This window comes from Gopherus flavomarginatus, chromosome 7, assembly GCF_025201925.1.
Source record: "Gopherus flavomarginatus isolate rGopFla2 chromosome 7, rGopFla2.mat.asm, whole genome shotgun sequence".
In the NCBI taxonomy this organism is placed as follows: Eukaryota; Metazoa; Chordata; order Testudines; family Testudinidae; genus Gopherus; species Gopherus flavomarginatus.
In genome coordinates, this window is record NC_066623.1 from 78,747,112 (window position 1) to 78,766,800 (window position 19,689).

At 40.0% G+C, this 19,689-nt stretch overlaps 1 protein-coding gene across 1 annotated transcript in view; it reads right to left on the reverse strand.

Annotated features, from left to right (window-relative positions):
• The window catches only part of LOC127056010 (uncharacterized), a 38,155-nt gene that overhangs the window by 11,606 nt on the left and 6,860 nt on the right, over nucleotides 1–19,689 (reverse strand). The window contains exons 9-18 of the mRNA XM_050963652.1: nucleotides 19,270–19,299; nucleotides 17,756–17,794; nucleotides 16,631–16,648; nucleotides 15,567–15,629; nucleotides 12,260–12,289; nucleotides 10,655–10,690; nucleotides 9,727–9,768; nucleotides 3,273–3,311; nucleotides 1,969–2,022; nucleotides 116–160 (exon numbers count right to left, since the gene is read on the reverse strand). Coding sequence (XP_050819609.1) covers nucleotides 116–160; nucleotides 1,969–2,022; nucleotides 3,273–3,311; nucleotides 9,727–9,768; nucleotides 10,655–10,690; nucleotides 12,260–12,289; nucleotides 15,567–15,629; nucleotides 16,631–16,648; nucleotides 17,756–17,794; nucleotides 19,270–19,299 — 396 coding nt within the window. The remainder of the gene's footprint in view (nucleotides 1–115; nucleotides 161–1,968; nucleotides 2,023–3,272; nucleotides 3,312–9,726; nucleotides 9,769–10,654; nucleotides 10,691–12,259; nucleotides 12,290–15,566; nucleotides 15,630–16,630; nucleotides 16,649–17,755; nucleotides 17,795–19,269; nucleotides 19,300–19,689) is intronic.

Below are 19,689 nucleotides of genomic sequence, written 5' to 3' on the forward strand. Positions count from 1 at the left end.
GAAACAAAAAGCTCCTACTTCAGTTAATGGGCACAATCCAATTTATAACAAAATGTTTTAATACTAGTAACAAATTGAGACAAATCTCCACATATAGAGGAGGTAAGGGACTTACCTCTCCACAACCCGTACTAACACCGGAGACAGACAATCCACCCTGCTGGAAAAAAAAATCCCATCAATTTATTTTCATTGTAGAAATGATGCTTCAAGCAGATAAATATACAGGATTCTGTTTGAAGGAGAGAAGCACCAGAGGATAGTAAGTTCTCCAACTTACCTCCCTTTATCTTGCCATCCTACGCTACGGAAAGATTTACCTTTCAAAATGAAAGTGAAGAAGGTACTTATACATCTAGGGCCTGATCCAATATCCACTGAAGTCCATGGAAAGTCTCATTGACTGCACTGGGGTTTGGACCTGGGATAAAATTTTCAGAAGCACTTGAGTGACTTAGGAAACTAACTCCTATTTTCAAAAGGGACTCAGGTTACTTTAGGAGCTTAAGTCTCATTGAAAGTCAAATGGGATTTAGGCTTGTAAGTGTCTAAATAATTCTTGAAAATGTGAGTCAGGGTCCTAAGTCACTCAGATGACTGAAAATTCTACCCCTGGCCCTTGGTTGTGAATACACTGAAAACAGATGTTACTGTTCTGCAATGGCAGCTTGTGTATAGAGGGCACTGGGGACACTGCCCCAACAAAGTATGCAAGTCCACACATATAGAATGTATGTGTGAGAGAGAATGAGAGAGAGCACACGCATGTGACTAAATACAAATCGCAAACATCGCAAATCTATAGCAGCGTGCTACAGATTTGCAGGGTTTGTCATTTGTATTTAGTAACAAGGTGTTCTCCACCACCACCACTCCTCAGGCACATGTGTAGTTAAGGTCTAACCAAAGGTGAAGCCAACACTGATTTTCAGTGGGGTTTAGGCTACTGGATTCACTTCCCAAGCCACAAGCTGCAGTGACTGCAGAGTGTCACTAAAGTGTTCATATCTTACTGACCCACATTAAACCCTGCTGAGGGCCTAAAATGTACCTAGTTCTCATGGATGTAGTATCCTTTCAATAAGGACTACGTTAACGTGTTTTAGGTACCCTTTAGAGCAGTGATTCTCAACCGGTGCTCCTTGGGCCGCTTGTGGCTCAATCAGCACGCAGCTGCAGCCCATGTGACATCCTCAGGACGATAATATATATACATGCTATCTAATACATATATGGTATGTGGATGCAGCCCACAACAGACAGAGAGCTGCAAAGTGGCCCACAATGGTAAATAGGTTGAGAACCACTGATCTAGAGTGTGCCAGCAGGGCCAACGTGGAGAAGTTAGCTTGCAACAGTTTTAGAGCACTCTACAGTTAACTGCCCTCCAGTCCACATATACACTTTAGGGACCAGCTTCACATGCCCTGGTGCGGACTCCAGGGGCCAGGTAGGTTATTCACAGGACCAGACTTTCCGTCCCCCTCCCCCACTGTTCTGCACCACTTGCTCCAAAGTTCAGCTATCACTGCTCTTCTGGTGAAAATGCATTACTAGACCTTTGAATGCCGTTCAACAGGAAGAAATAAGAAGCCAAGGAAGTCATGTTTGACAGAGACAAATAACGCCAAATTCTTTGGTGATATAAATTGTCATAGCGTTATTGATTTCAACAGAGTGGTGCCAATTTACCCCAGTAGAGAATTTGGCCCATAGATTTTGACTTAATTTCAGGGCACTAGTGAAGAAGAGTGCAGTGATTTGCCTATGTTGTGACAGTTCTAGTTTGGACCAGTTGCAAACAGCATTTCTGTATCCCCTACCATCAGCCCTCTCTCTATATTAACCTAGAGTAATTTAACCCTGCAACAACAAATTCCACCAAAACTAAAAGGACATAATCGAAACAGTAGGGAAGTGATTGATTACTCAGAAGATAACTAAGAGCGAGGAGAAAAGATTGCTTACCTTGCTGCCCTGTGAGATTACTTGGCTGCCCTGTGAGACAGTGGACTGATCCTGCTAAGGAAGCAGAAGCCATTTATTTCATTTGCGAAAAAAAAAGAAGCAGCAGCATATCTGAATACTATACTATTTGTGCAAGGGATGTCTGTTGGTATTTTCCTACTTGTGAAAGGAAAGGAACAGGTGGAAAACACTGTATTAGTGACCTTTGACTCCACTCCATTGATTTAATATGGGACCTGAAGAAGTTAAAGTGATGTTATGTTGTGTTTTGAGCACACAGAAACCGTTTTGATTTTCAGATGGAAGAGGGTGGTTCATTTAAATTGTATTCATGTGAATATATGGAGTCTGTGTAGGTAAGTGCACCTGAGCCTTTAATGGGGTATGAGAGATCCATGATCCCATCAATGGAAAGACCATCCTTTAGATTTTGGTCTGAGCTAGTAAGTTTTCTTATGAGTGCTCAACTACTGCAAGCAACGTTCAGGGAAAAAAAATGAGAGAAAAATAAATATGGTTTACCTGGCTTTGTGAGCAGGACTGATTTCTCTAAAGAAGCCAGTTATTTTTTTGTGAAAGGATAAACCACATGATCGCATCCGTACAACATTTAAGAAAGAATCTAACTATGAAATGATTCTTGGCATTTGAATAACACAGAGGACATGACTAGAATTGCAAAAGGGTTGGAAACTATATGACAGCTTCCCTGAGCAATAGTGACCCTAATGCAAATAGGTGTGTTTCCTTTTTAAAATGTGCTTATCTGAAATTAATTTGGGAAAAACTGGGAGAGGTTAAATAGATGAAAGAGAAAGAAACAGAGGAAGTGGAAACTGTTTCAGAATTATTCAATAATAAACAAAGTTAGGACAGGAGTAAAAAGAGGACAGTCTGAATAAGCAGAGAAGTGAAAAATGGTTCCTTGGTTTTTAAATTAATTGTATGAACCTCAGCAACTTGAATACATATCTAAGTTAAGATTAAATTAACATTAATGTTAGACAGAAACAAGAAACCGTGGAGGTTCTGGCTGTTATTGATCTGTATATATTGAGTTCTGAGAGGAACAAATAACCATAAAGGGATTTATCCACTGCACGGATACCTCTGTTAACTGTCAGTAATTACACAGTATCCTTCTGGTCTTGTTTAAGAGCAACACAAATAATCTTGGATCTTGTAGCTTGGAAATTAAGGTCACACAAATAGAAAGCTTTGGTAGTATAAAGAGTCCCTAAAGTCTAAGGTTTGTGATAAGGAGTAAAACAAGACCTTAAGAAGCAAAATGAAGAGCCACTTACCTGGCTACTGCCATAACTCTGTGAGGACAATGATCCAGTCTTTAAAGTAAACCAAAAATAAATTATTTCTTAGTAAAGGGGATGGGTTCACTATGATTTTATTAGGGAAAAGAACCCTATTGATATTTATTTAGGGGAAGGATGGATTAAGGAATGGTGAATACTGCAGACTTGATGATTATGTGACTTAAATGTAAACTGAAAATAGCAATAAGGTAAATACCGGGGAGCAATAAACATCCCTTTTTAAATGCCCCACACTGCACTCAGATGCCCAACTTTGAACAGTCTCCACAGAAAGTATCATTTTTCAGTAAAAATTCTGTTTAAGAGAATGGTATTAAAAAAATGGAGCACTCCATGCCCTTCTATTGCATTAATATGGTGAATGGCCATGAGTTTGTCACATGGGAACTTGGAAGCTTCAAGGAAGTTAATTTTAAAGAATGGTCTAAAGTGAAGGTTCCAAGATGGTCAACATTCATCCATGAGGAGGAACTCTGATCTACAACAGTAATGTCAGTTTTGGCATTTCAAGGAGACAATGGCTCATACCTCGGTCAGACAGCAAGATGGCTTTTCTAACTATAGGGAAATACAAAATGTGTAACAAAGAATGGGTTAAATCCTGGCCCCACTGAGGTCAATGGAAGTTTTGCCATTGACTTCATTGAGCCCAGGATTTTATGTTCTTACATTATAGTTACTGGCAGAGACACTGACTTTATAGCTCATTACAACAATTTGTAACCTACCTCTCCTTTGTTCTAGGACTGCAGAGGTGTTAACTGCCCACTTCGTCTTATGCTTAACAGTCTATTCCACCTTGTATTTAGCTGTGACACTGTTTACCTTCTCTAAAGAAGAGCTCTGTGAAGCTCAAGTTTCTTCCACGAACAGAAATTTGTCCAGTAGAACATATTACATCAGCCACCTTGTCTCTCTAGTAGCAAATAATATAATTCAACCTCTAATTTTCTATATAACTTCATCCTTCAACAAAAATTCCCACCCAACAGCTAATGGATACAATGCAAATTACAGTGAAGTGTTCCAGTACCAAGAAGCATGCTGGAATAAATTTCCATGTGGTAAGTGGAGCTTAAAAGGGTGCAGCACAGGTCACTCGAGGTGGTGAGTGCAAGGAAGTAGACCTGCACAGGTAGTTCCTGCTGGGGGACAGAAGTCCTCCTCTGCCTGGAACAAACCTCAATAGGGAGCTGCAGGCCAGCTCCAGAGAGAAAGCAGAATGCCTGCCCATAAGAGAAGGAGTTGAGCTCCTGGACCCCTCTCAGTTGAGGGCATGTTGTGAATTGACAGTTGGGCCCACATTGGGCCTCCAAAGAGACTGAATGTGGCAGGAAGTGATCCAGGGAACAGGGATGGTGACACTCTTGCCCAGGCTGCATGCCTGAACTGACAGTCCCAGGGCCCCAGGTTGGAATCTGGAGTAGCGAGAGAGCCTGGGTTCCCCCAATGCTGACCACAGACATGAGCCACAAGGGGAACTGTGGACTAGTGCTTGCCCTGCTAGGGGCACAACCCACTCCCAATATGGGGCCCTGGAATTCTGTCTTTGCTAATGTTCTATTCTCTGGTCACTTGTCTTTCAGTTCTCTGGTGCTGAGGAGCTGCTTCTTCACAAGCACCCAGCACAGTGAGAGTCCCTCTCTTCTTGTGCTTAACATGAGTTTCAAAATATAAAAACACTATGGCTTTAGTGTAGTCATGATGACAGGGAGCCAGGGACCAGAGACATAGCTAAGTTTGGGTCCAGTAGAGGGGGCCAAACTCACTGCCTCAAAGGGGCAACATTGGTGTTGGGGAATCACTGTGAAAGGATCCCCCACCTACTTCCTTCCCCACACCTCGTCTTACAGGTGGGACAGGGGGATGATCTGGATCAGGACCAGCTCTATCATTTTTGCTACCCCAAACAAAAAAGCCCAAACAAACAAAAAAACCCAAAACAACAACAAAAAACACCACACACAAGCTTGGACTGTGCTGCCCCAAAAATTGATGGAATGCCGCCCCTTAGCATCTTCCACCACAGGCACATGCTTCCTCTGCTGGTACCTGGAGCCGGCCCTGATCTGGATCTACAATTTAATTAAGTTAAAAAGAAACTGCCAAGTAAGTTAGGTGTTCTTCAAATTTTGCCCTAAATCATTTAGGCACTTTAGTGACAAGTCAAATTCTCTAAAGTTATGTAGGGGTGTGTGCCCTTTTTCTTAAAACTAAATCTAATGAGGTTTGTACATACTTTTCGGAGAAATTGTTTGCAGCATTGTTCCACCGTTTGAGAACAAGAAATTAAATTTATAACACATTCCATTACTAGAACCAGTTTAAGGCTAACCTTAAAAACAATGGAGAAAGTTTACTCACCTGGTGGCAGGGATTGCTGTCGTATGAAGTACCCTGGGTAAAAAGACACCCAAATCATTCATTTCCTTGCAAACAACTTATCTTTCCTCCTGAAGCTTCTAGTCTCAATCCGTCTTTTTCACTATTAACTCCACTATATTCTTTTACCTAGTTTCACTATCACTACTTTGACCTCATATTTGACTCCCTTTTTCTCGTCATATAGCCAGGTTCTCACTATTCAATAGAGTGTTACTGAACCTGAGCTCATTTCAGGTGTGCACACTGGGAAATGAAATTCTAATGAAGGATTGTCTTTGACCAGGAAACTACTAATTCAACTCTCATTCTTGAGGAGTCAGCCTGAGAGAGTATTTCTGATTGTAGTTGTGTTAAATGAAGCAACATTTAGTTGAGAAATAGTCACACATGTCTGTACTTGTTTGTGATTTTAGAGGAATAGAGAATCCAAATTCAGGTACTTATGAACTATATGGTTAATGATTAGTCTCAAAATGGATGAGTCATTAACTGTACCTATTATTTATATACTAGTGTCTAACTGAGGCCAGTCCTGTTCAGTACAATAGCCAAGGTTCCATCTCTCTGGTTCTCTGCACTGTATAATTTCAGGCACAACAATGGAAACAAAAAGCTCCTACTTCAGTTAATGGGCACAATCCAATTTATAACAAAATGTTTTAATACTAGTAACAAATTGAGACAAATCTCCACATATAGGGGAGGAAAGGGACTTACCTCTCCACAACCCGTACTAACACCGGAGACAGACAATCCACCCTGCTGGAAAAAAAAATCCCATCAATTTATTTTCATTGTAGAAATGATGCTTCAAGCAGATAAATATACAGGATTCTGTTTGAAGGAGAGAAGCACCAGAGGATAGTAAGTTCTCCAACTTACCTCCCTTTATCTTGCCATCCTACGCTACGGAAAGATTTACCTTTCAAAATGAAAGTGAAGAAGGTACTTATACATCTAGGGCCTGATCCAATATCCACTGAAGTCCATGGAAAGTCTCATTGACTGCACTGGGGTTTGGACCTGGGATAAAATTTTCAGAAGCACTTGAGTGACTTAGGAAACTAACTCCTATTTTCAAAAGGGACTCAGGTTACTTTAGGAGCTTAAGTCTCATTGAAAGTCAAATGGGATTTAGGCTTGTAAGTGTCTAAATAATTCTTGAAAATGTGAGTCAGGGTCCTAAGTCACTCAGATGACTGAAAATTCTACCCCTGGCCCTTGGTTGTGAATACACTGAAAACAGATGTTACTGTTCTGCAATGGCAGCTTGTGTATAGAGGGCACTGGGGACACTGCCCCAACAAAGTATGCAAGTCCACACATATAGAATGTATGTGTGAGAGTGAATGAGAGAGAGCACACGCATGTGACTAAATACAAATCGCAAACATCGCAAATCTATAGCAGCGTGCTACAGATTTGCAGGGTTTGTCATTTGTATTTAGTAACAAGGTGTTCTCCACCACCACCACTCCTCAGGCACATGTGTAGTTAAGGTCTAACCAAAGGTGAAGCCAACACTGATTTTCAGTGGGGTTTAGGGTACTGGATTCACTTCCCAAGCCACAAGCTGCAGTGACTGCAGAGTGTCACTAAAGTGTTCATATCTTACTGACCCACATTAAACCCTGCTGAGGGCCTAAAATGTACCTAGTTCTCATGGATGTAGTATCCTTTCAATAAGGACTACGTTAACGTGTTTTAGGTACCCTTTAGAGCAGTGATTCTCAACCGGTGCTCCTTGGGCCGCTTGTGGCTCAATCAGCACGCAGCTGCAGCCCATGTGACATCCTCAGGACGATAATATATATACATGCTATCTAATACATATATGGTATGTGGATGCAGCCCACAACAGACAGAGAGCTGCAAAGTGGCCCACAATGGTAAATAGGTTGAGAACCACTGATCTAGAGTGTGCCAGCAGGGCCAACGTGGAGAAGTTAGCTTGCAACAGTTTTAGAGCACTCTACAGTTAACTGCCCTCCAGTCCACATATACACTTTAGGGACCAGCTTCACATGCCCTGGTGCGGACTCCAGGGGCCAGGTAGGTTATTCACAGGACCAGACTTTCCGTCCCCCTCCCCCACTGTTCTGCACCACTTGCTCCAAAGTTCAGCTATCACTGCTCTTCTGGTGAAAATGCATTACTAGACCTTTGAATGCCGTTCAACAGGAAGAAATAAGAAGCCAAGGAAGTCATGTTTGACAGAGACAAATAACGCCAAATTCTTTGGTGATATAAATTGTCATAGCGTTATTGATTTCAACAGAGTGGTGCCAATTTACCCCAGTAGAGAATTTGGCCCATAGATTTTGACTTAATTTCAGGGCACTAGTGAAGAAGAGTGCAGTGATTTGCCTATGTTGTGACAGTTCTAGTTTGGACCAGTTGCAAACAGCATTTCTGTATCCCCTACCATCAGCCCTCTCTCTATATTAACCTAGAGTAATTTAACCCTGCAACAACAAATTCTACCAAAACTAAAAGGACATAATCCAAACAGTAGGGAAGTGATTGATTACTCAGAAGATAACTAAGAGCGAGGAGAAAAGATTGCTTACCTTGCTGCCCTGTGAGATTACTTTGCTGCCCTGTGAGATTACTTGGCTGCCCTGTGAGAAAGTGGACTGATCCTGCTAAGGAAGCAGAAGCCATTTATTTCATTTGCGAAAAAAAAAAGAAGCAGCAGCATATCTGAATACTATACTATTTGTGCAAGGGATGTCTGTTGGTATTTTCCTACTTGTGAAAGGAAAGGAACAGGTGGAAAACACTGTATTAGTGACCTTTGACTCCACTCCACTGATTTAATATGGGACCTGAAGAAGTTAAAGTGATGTTATGCTGTGTTTTGAGCACACATAAACTGTTTTGATTTTCAGATGGAAGAGGGTGGTTCATTTAAATTGTATTCATGTGAATATATGGAGTCTGTGTAGGTAAGTGCACCTGAGCCTTTAATGGGGTATGAGAGATCCATGATCCCATCAATGGAATGACCATCCTTTAGATTTTGGTCTGAGCTAGTAAGTTTTCTTATGAGTGCTCAACTACTGCAAGCAACGTTCAGGGAAAAAAAATGAGAGAAAAATAAATATGGTTTACCTGGCTTTGTGAGCAGGACTGATTTCTCTAAAGAAGCCAGTTATTTTTTTGTGAAAGGATAAACCACATGATCGCATCCGTACAACATTTAAGAAAGAATCTAACTATGAAATGATTCTTGGCATTTGAATAACACAGAGGACATGACTAGAATTGCAAAACAGTTGGAAACTATATGACAGCTTCCTTAAGCAAGTGACCCTAATGCAAATAGGTGTGTTTCCTTTTTAAAATGTGCTTGTCTGAAATTAATTTGGGAAAAACTGGGAGAGGCTAAATAGATGAAAAAGAAAGAAACAGAGGAAGTGGAAACTGTTTCAGAATTATTCAATAATAAACAAAGTTAGGACAGGAGTAAAAAGAGGACAGTCTGAATAAGCAGGGAAGTGAAAAATGGTTCCTTGGTTTTTAAATTAATGGTATGAACCTCAGCAACTTGAATACATATCTAAGTTAAGATTAAATTAACATTAATGTTAGACAGAAACAAGAAACCGTGGAGGTTCTAGCTGTTATTGATCTGTATATATTGAGTTCTGAGAGGAACAAATAATCATAAAGAGATTTATCCACTGCATGGATACATCTGTTAACTGTCAGTAATTACACAGCATCCTTCTGGTCTTGTTTAAGAGCAACACAAATAATTGCAGTCAACCGAATGGATCTTTATTTGACTTTGGACCATTTGTATTGGCTCACCACAAAAGCGCATGGTTTGCTAGACTATTCATAGAAGTAAATTTGATTGCTGTAGTTATATAATTTCCCTCCCTCCCCTTCTTTACAGCTCTCATGCCACCAATGGTACCAATATACTAAATCTTTTTTTTAAGATTTTGGCTGCTTAGAAGTTTGCCATGCTTAAAAGCAAAACAAAACAAAAAAAACACAACTCCCCCCATAGAATGGATATAAAAGTACATACTTGGCCTTTGGTGTTGCTGTTCTGTGAGGTAGAAGATTGACTCTGTAAAGAAACCATAAATCAGTAATTTTGTTGTGAAAAGGCTTGATTAAATGTCATACTGTCTCAGGAAAAGATACCCAACTGTACTTATCTGGATGGCGGAAGGAATATACAGAGACTGGTACAAGCTTTGTCTCTGTTCCATTAGGCTACAGTATGGAAAGTTGAGAGTATACTTCTACGAAAGGGTCATATCTGGTGAAAGAACACCATTTACTGAATGGTAATCAAATCTCCTCCAGAGAAAATATACTGAGTGGCCTTGAATCTATACAGAGGCATAGAAGAGGCAAATTCTAATGAACATTGATGTGTCCAGGTGTGTGTACATTCAACGATCATTCTTTAGGTGTCAATCTGAGCTAATAGCCTCTCCTAGGAAAGTCAGACAAAGGTATATACACAGGTTATTTAACTACAGAGCAATCTGAAGTATTTTGCCAGAATATTAATCTGATGAGAGTTTTGCTAGAGTTAACAGGTGTTGGATAAGCCCCTATTTTACTTTTCACCATTGATAGGGAGCAGTGACGACACATTCTGTCTCATAAAGCTTCCCACACTTCTCCAGTGCAGTGAGTGAGGTGCAAACTGCTACACTCCTATAAAGGGGTACATCATACACATGTCCCACCATGGGGAGGGCAGAGTCATTGTTAACTTATGTGCCTTCCTATCTGCCACTTCAGGGTACAGTGCTCCCCTTTGTGAAGGGGCAGCAATTCTGGTCATTCTTTTTGCGGTAATCCTTCAAAACGCTCTCTCTCCCCCCTCCCTCCACTGCATGACTGTGTAACAACCATTCAGAATCTAGCCCTACATCTCTGGTTACCGTGAGAGGCACATCAGGACAAATCTTTAAACACAGTGGTAAGATTGTGCTTACCAGTTTACAGATAATGATGTTGTAGGAGGATGAACTCTGTAAAGAAACCCAACAGTTACTTCCATGGATGCAGGGTTGTTTGAATACAACCACATTTTAAGAAAAGAAAACGATTTGCATTTATCTACACAGTTAGGAGAGAGCCTGCAGAGAGTTGCCTAGTCCTTATTTTGCTCCTACTGATCACCACTGGACACTAAAATCAAAAATACCCTGGATAATTATGGGCCAAATTAGTGAATTATACATTGGTCTATATGAAGGGCACTGCCAAGCCATACCAATCTAGAAGAAATTGCCAGGGGGAATGTGTCACAACCAGAGCGCTTTGACACTGCCTGGTGTTTAGAGAGAGGAAAGAAGGTATGGTCCCAACTTGTACTCCTCTCTCCAGGCCCACTTTGGGTAGTTTGTAGCCCTGAGGGCTCTAGGAGGCACAACTTCAGCACAATTCCCAAAATCTCCCTATGCTGGTCTAGCTCTGCAAAATGTCCTGCATAAATTACCGTGTGGCACCTAAGTACTAAGGCCAATATTTTCAAATCTGTCTCTAATGATAGGCCTCCAAATCCATATTATAGGCATCTAAATAAAACTGATGACTTTCAGAGGTGATGAGCATCTTTAGCTACCACTCATGTCTATAGGAGAGATGGGTGCTCAGCACCTCTGGAAAAATCAGGCCACTTTTCTGTAGGTGCCTTACTTTGGATAAAATTATGAAACCTGTGTGCCTAGAGGACTTTGGGGCAGATTTTTTAAAGGCAGAAATAAGAATAAGGCGACCACTGACTTTCAATAAGAGATGGGAGTCTAACTATTCCAACTATTCCATGTTCCTTTGAAAAATTTCCCCTTGGTATATATGGTTTCCACATAGAAAGTTTCCTGCCTTGAAGTCACTCCTCAGGGGATGTATCCAATGTTTGGATAACAGTCTTCTCCCTAATGGGCCAACTACCCCCATCTCCATTTTTTTTTAAACAGTGAGAAAATTCAGGTCTTTCGAGCACCCCAATTCAGTCTTGCAATGCAATGTAAACACACATATTAGAGTTATACTGTGGAGAAATGCCTTACTGACCTGGGTAAGGAAAATATAAATAAATATGAACATTGAGTAGGAAATTAATTTTAAACAATTTGTGTCTCAGCAGTTTTACAGCCCGGTTTATTTGTATTTTTCTTTTATTTAACTGAAACTTTAAAAAACAAATTAAAAATGTCAGTGTAATAAATAATAATAATTGAACAACCTTTCAACTTGGTAATAAATCATGTAATGGCTAGCAAACTCCACCTCTGGCCAACCAGTTGTTTTCCTTCTATACACCTTAATTTTCAGCCTCAGAGTTTACTCAACCCAGGATATTGTTATTACCTCACAAAAAAGGAAGAACCCTGTACTTATCAATTAAGTAGCCACCATCATCCTCTAGATTTCTCTATTACTTTATCCATAGTAATGCTACCTTTCAACAAAAGCTGCCACACACCAATTAATGGAAGTAGTAAATAAATGTTTTGTTGTGAGTTGGACTAAGAGGCAAGTTAGGTAAAAACACAAGTACAGTGGGAGGACGTAGGGAAGGGAAGAATACTCACTCGATCGCAAGGATTGACTCTCTGTCCACCCTGTAAAGAAACCAGAAATCTAGTCATTTCCTTGTAAAATAGATTGTTTAAATACAACACTGTTTCAAGAAAAGAAATGTATAAATTGTTTGGTGGAGTGAAGGAGCACAGGAGGTTCCAGGTTTGCCTCCCTTTGTTCATCCACCCTGCACTATGGATTGGTTTAGTATGGATGGGATTCCTTCAAATATTAAATAAACTCAATACAAAGACAATTTTAATTTTGAGAAATGTAATATTTTTAGTCAAATAGGATCTGTTTGTTTGTAAGGTGGTTACCTGGCCAAAGATACTGTCATTCTGTGATGAAGACAACCTTGTGAAGAAACCATTTATTTCCTTGTAAATGGGTTTGTATGTTGAATGTTTTACTGCTTGCTCAAAAGACACCTATTTTTATTTGGCTATATGTGGGAGGGAAAGACTAGAGGAGGGAGAAGACTCCATTGTAGCCATGTCCACACTAGACATTTTCATGCATTACTCCCAGTGGGATGTGCTACCCTCCTGCTAGTACCAGATGATGCACTACTGTAGAACAGGCACAAGTGGTTTTATCACCACATCAGTAAACTGTGGTAAAAATGGGTGAGTCCTGTCTATTCTAACACACTGGTGGTAGTGTCAGATCTATTGTAGACAACACCTGAATCTCCGCAAGGGACTGTTTCATAGCTGGCAATTGATACAGCATAGCAATGTTTTGGCCGTGTTCCCTCTTCCTGCAACACCTACTACGTTGGGCTTAGCGGTGGGAGTGCAAAGTAATGTACTACATCATTCTACATACACTAGAAGGTGATGTGCTGGCCATATTGGCTCTACATGACATGGGAATCCCAAACTGGCTAACTAGATGAGCTTTCCCAGAGTCTCACTCGCCTCTCTCAATTTTTAAATCACATTTATTTAATTATTTAAACAAGGCTCCAACAACCATAACAATTAGCCATAATCAAATGGCAAGCACATGTTTAGTTAGAAAGCAGCACATTGAAGTAAACCTGCGGTGGGAGAGGTTTACTCAGCCATAGGACTGGCTTTTTTGTGATCTCCTTAAAAGAAATCAGAAACCAGTTATCACCTGGAAACGGGGTTTGTTACAAGAGTGTACTGTTTGTAGAAAGAACATCTATGGGAAATTTTCATGTTGGGGTTCTTTCTAAGTAACAGAAAACATAGTCTTTCAGCAAGATAATTCTGGTTATTTATGTAATTTATCCAAAGAGAAAGTGGACTATGTCCTCTTCTGAGTGGAATATACTGATTTGCTTTTACTTATCACACACAAAAATATGGATAAAGGATGTTTTGGGGCCCTGACATTTTACACGCATCTATTAGGGAACATAAAGATGATTTTTCAGAAAAAAAAACCATACACATAAATAAATTTAAAAAAGTTCTGGGAAACCTAAAATAGAATTAAACAATGGATAAAATATTGGGGAAGCAGTTTCAAAATTCTACTGTTCCTGCTCAAGTCAATTGCAAAGTTCTTAATGTCTTGTTTACATAAATATTGCTGCTGCCCGAGAAACAGTGTCCACGCTATAAAGAGCCTAGAAGCCAATTTCTTTTTGATGAGGAACTGTTCATATAGTATATTGTTTCAAGAGAAGAAAGCATACTATACTTATGGTATGAAAAACTAGATGAGGTTGTTTTCCCTCCTGTTATTCCACCACCCTATCTAGCGCCAGTTGTTATATTTTCAGAGAAAATGTCATTTTATAGAATAAGTTCTGTTTGATTTTATAATATTTCCAAGGGGTCCAAACGATCCTGTTCACTAAACACAGATTTGTCTTAATACAGATTTGCTATGGCCAAATGCAAAATGAAAACATTTAATTATAGATTTTAAAAAAAAAAAAAAGGAAAAAAGCCATGGTATACAACCTTAAAATAAAAATCATGTGCAATTATGGCCTAATTGCACTCCTTCAGTGGCCTAATGGATAAGGCGTTGGCTTCCTAAGCCAAAGATTGTGGGTTCAAGTCCCATGTGGGGTGAAGAATGAAAGCATGCACTCCTATTGGGGGGAGGGATAGCTCAGGGGTTTGAGCATTGGCCTACTAAACCCAGGGTTGTGAGTTCAATCCCTGAAGGGGCCATTAAGGGAACAGGGGTAAAAATCTGGGGATTGGTCCTGCTTGGAGCAGGGGGTTGGACTAGATGACCTCCTGAGGTCCCTTCCAACCCTAATAGTCTATGATTCTATGAGAAAAATCTTCACTTTATAACATAATGTTGTTTAAAACCATTTAAAAAACCAAATAATCCATTCTAGTGACCATTTATAGAGCCAAATTAGACAAAAAAAAACCCTCAAACAAAACAATACAAAAAAACCATGGAGGGATCTGTCTCCATACTGGTCTGGCAAATGTATTAAAATATCCTTAAAGTATCTGTTTTTTGCCATGAAAGTCATAAACACACTGGGCCAGATTCTCAGCTTGTGTAAACTGGTGTAGCTATTTCAGTGAAACTGACAATCTGGCCCATGGCCTTACTGATTATAATAGGGAAGAAGAGTAGAGGGCAGGTGACTGTTTGCCTGGGTAAGATTACTTATAATCCAGAAGCCATTTATCTCCTCATAGGATATAAAAGTATGATGTAACTCTTTAATAAAAGTAATGGGCATAATCTAATTGCTAATTAATTAATTGCTCAGTTACAAAGAGACATGCTGACACAAAAACTATAAGTACAGAAGGGAAAATGCTCATTTGAGTATGGAATTTCATCTCATATGAGCAAGAACTCTGTAGAGAAACCAAACTAGTTATTACCATGTAAAAGAGCTCGTAAACTCTCAGGTTACAATTTTGACTTGTAACCTGCAAAATCTTTTTAATACTGAATAAAACGGAGGGCCAGAATCCTCAGCTGGTACAAATCAATCTATCTTCATGGACTCCAGTGGAGCTTTGCAGGTTACACCACCTTGTGACCTGGCACTGGAAGATGTGCAGGCCTAGATGCTTAAGGTCACGCAGATATTGAGAGCACTAAAGAATCAAAGGTTTCCATATTGTATTGTTACTAAAAATAATGGCATAGTCTTGAGTCACTAATTTATAGCATCTTTGACTTGCTGAGACCACTGTCAGATAAACTTAGACATCCCCTAGCTCTCTGTTCATAGTTTGTCCATTTTCAATGAAGGCTCCCATTCAACTAATCCACTGGAGCTGAATAAGCATTCAGTTCACTTAGAGACATGTTGGGATGAAACTCTAAACACAATCAGGAAAGTGTGCTTACTTGTGAATGGATAATGCGGCTGTCATATCCAGAATTGACCAAGATCTGTAAAGAAACCAGGGGCTATTGAATTGAAATTGTTTAAATGAAATATACTTTCAGGAAAAGAATGATTTGTACTTCCCTGCTCAAGGAAATAAAGCAGCAAGTGAAACTTGATTGTGTCTCCCCATTTCCACCACTCAATACTTATGGAAAGGTTTACTATAGAGATTCTTTGAAATTAAAAATAAACTGGACATAGTTCTGGGTTGGATCTTCAGATGTGGCTGATATATGCTTTGCATATATGCTCAGGAAGCAAGCTGGCAGATCCCTAGCATAACTTAGGGTATGTCTACACTAAGAGCTGGAAGCGTGATTCCCAGCTCATGCAGATACTCTCACACTAGCTCTCATTGAGCTACTGTGCTAAAAATAGAAGCATAGCCATGGTAGCACAGGCAGTGGCACAGGCTAGTGATACTGAGTATGTACCTCACAGGCTTCAGCTGGGGTTGTACTTGGCACAGCTAGCCTGTGTTGCCACATGATGAGAGCTAGCACAAGTATGTCTACATGAGCTGGGACTCACACCTAGCTCACAGTGTAGACATAGCCTTAGACTACCTGCTACTACAGCCCTTTGTGGCCGACAGTGCCACAGTGCTCAGCTTGTTGCTGCTTGGGGGAGCAAGGGGGAGGTTGGCGCCTTGTTGCAATGTGAATAGGGATAGAGCTGCCCTTGAACAAACTGGAACTCTGCCTCACCTTTATGTGGGCCAGGATAGGTTGGGGAAGAGCTTTTATCTCCCTCACCTCTTGGGCCTTATATGGATGCATAGTATCTGTCCTTTGATCATGTTATCTAGGGTAATGAAAATTTTCAGGTGAAGCTCCATTCCACCTCCTAACAGCAATTCACCCAGAATCCTATGCCACTCCCATACAGCTCGGTCCCACTGGTTCTGCAGGAATCATGGACATCCTTCCATATGGGAGAAACCAGGCATAGGATTTGCACTCATAATAGCATGACATTACAAATACAGAAGAAAAACAAACAAACAAACAAAAGTGCTTACCGATGGGTAAGTTTCACGCTGTAAAAGAAACCAGAAACCTGATTATTTTGTGTAAGGGTTTAAGACAGAATACTGCTTCAGAAATAGAACCCTATTGCCCGGATGACGTGAAAGACCAAAGGCAAGTGCACAGCCTATTTTGTCTCTCTTCATTGCACCATCTACACTATGGAAAGATTTACCATGTCTGATGGTTCTCTGAAAATTAAAGCAGTGTGTATACTTTTCCATTCCGTTTTGAGTAGATATTATGACACTTTTTGTCCCCTAGTGAAAGAGTTCTGTTCATTTGAATGGCAACTAAAATGATAGTAGTCTATGTCTTCCTATAGAGTACTCAGAGTCTGATCCAAAGCCCTGGAGTCTGTTGGAGTCTTTTTGTACCTTAGATTACTGTGGGTGCGGAGGTGTGGGGGGAGCATTCTGATGCACGGTGAGGTGTCCATAGCCCCATACATTTAACAACCATCATTTGTGAGATATGTGCAGCTTTTCAGTCAGCTGCCTACACCAAGAATAAAGGAATCTGAATGATTTAGTACTAAGGAAGGTTATTAGAGGCAAATGGAAAAAAGGGTTTTTTTGCCACATTTCATTCTGAAACAAGCCCTAAATATTTCATCCACTTTTAGGCAGAAATTATTTTAGTCTGAAAGAAAGATTTCAAAGTGAATGGGTACAGTAGAACTACAACAGCTGGAAACTAAAGACTGAAGTAAGTTTACTGAAGAAAGTTGCAGTAGAAACAGGAAGACGAAGTGGCCTTGTTTGAGATAGATATAACGGATAGTGAGTGCAGGGATCAGCAGTGAATCAGACCACTATACAATTACAGAACGTAATCATGTTCTTGTGAGTCAATAACAACATTCCTGTAGCCTGACTGAGAAAATTTCATTTCTGTATAACATCAAATCATTGCAGTGATCTCTTAGATCTGGATGTAACTTTTAGTTATTTAGTCAACCTCTTTCTCTATTCACAATTGCATCAGTAATATAATCCCACTCAACAAAAGCTTCCACCCAACAACCAGACTGCTGTATCTACCTGAGTGCTAAGCATGTGGCTATTCAGAAGCACTTAGATTCATAACTCTAAGAGTAATGGAGTAAGGATGCTTACCACAGGTGGGTAGGGTTTGCTGTCGGGATAGGACACTGGCTGTAATGAAACCAGAAACAAGTTATTTTCTCATAATGGGGGTTTATTTAAAATGCAGTATTGCTTCATGAAAAGAAACCTCACTACACTTAGAAGTCTGATGGAATGATAATGACTAGCACCTACGCAATATAGAGTTTTTATATGTCTGAAACCATGTTACAAAAAGTATTAGTATCCCCTTTTCACAGATGGGTGAACTGAAGCACCAAGAGCTAAGTGACTTGCCCAATGCCAACAGTGAGTCGCTGGGAAGCAAGTGGCAGCTCCCAGCAGTGAGTCTCACAACTCGGGCCTACAGACTCAGGCTGGAGGAGCTTGTGCTACAGTGCTAAAAATAGTTGTGTAGCTGTTCAGGCTTGGGCTGGATCTTGGAATCTGAAGCCTAGGCTGGAGGGTGGGCTTCAGAACCTGAACTCCAGCCCTAGTTGCAAGGTCTACTTAGCTGTTCTTAGTGTCATAGCATGAGCTCCACAAAACCAAATCTATAGACCCGGACTTGGAGACTTGCTGAAGCAGGCTGCTGCTGCTCTGCACTGTAGACATATCCTCACACATCCACTAGTCCTTTGGATGGAAGGGCAAAAGAGGACGCATACTCCGTTTTGTGTCCTTTCATTCACTTCTATTCTGTTGGAAGGTTTAATATGGAGATCCTTTGAAAATTAAAGTAAACTCAATAGTAATATATTGTTTTGATCATAATGTTATTTTTCTGGTGAAAAGTGTGTTTTGACTGAATTAAAAAAGGAAAGTAGCCAGTATCCATGAGTGGAGTAATTACTGTGACAGGAAGTGATTTTAATCACATATACAAGGGAATTCTGATGAGAGGGAGGACTAATTAGTTTAATTTTAAAAATAGGTAATTTAAAAAAACCTGACAGTATTATTTTAATGCTGGAATAAATAGAAAATTGAAGTGACCATAGTTATGGTGATTTGGATGGAGAGGTCTGACCAGTCACAAATCTGCGTGTAGGGATTTGCCTACTATGGGTTTATCGATTATTTCCATACAATAGTGAGTCAGTCCCTGTACAACATCTTCGTACTCTAATTGTTTGTCTGAGACTATTCAGTTTCAATATTACGGGCCAAATTAACCCCTGGTGCCAATTCCACTGGCTTTACACCAGGGATGAATTTAGATCCATCTCATCCTAAAGTTCCCTTTGTAACAATAACTATAGTGCCTTCCATCCTAGGATGTCTTATAAAGCTGTCTATGCATTTTCTTTTTCCTATACTACTTTATCCACAGTACAGTCGCCATAATATAACTAATGAGCCTAATGTATTTGACAGCTAGTAAACCAAGTATTCAGTTACTGAGAGATAATATGGGAAACAGCTTTGGGCCAGCATCTCAGCTGGTGTAAACTAGTAGAGTTTCATTCAAGTTAAAGGTTCTATACCGATTTACACCTGCAGAGAACATGGCCCTTTAAATTCAACAGAGAATGAGTGCTTACCTTTTGAACACCACTGCCTGAGGAGACAGACTGTGAAGGATACAGAAACAAATTATTTACTTAGAAAAGAGTTTGCCAAATGTAATTCAGTACCTATCAGACAGGAGACAGTAATAGCTCTAAGATCTTTTTGGATTGCCAAACCATGAAACATTCGAAAGAAAAGTATTCTTATGTGAGGCAATTAATGAATAACATAGGCAACAGATTAATGGGAGCACAAGAGGGAAAAGCGTAACCCAATTGTCTCCATTGTTTCTAGCACAATACCCAGTTATTTCTGCCAGGTTCATACACAACAAATTTATGTTGAAAAGAAAGTTTCAAATAGTTGAAGTAACAAATCTAGGCGGAATGTTAGGTAGAGTTCAGTGATTTGAAATGGAAGATAAGTCATACATTGGCAGTAGCAAGTTAGAC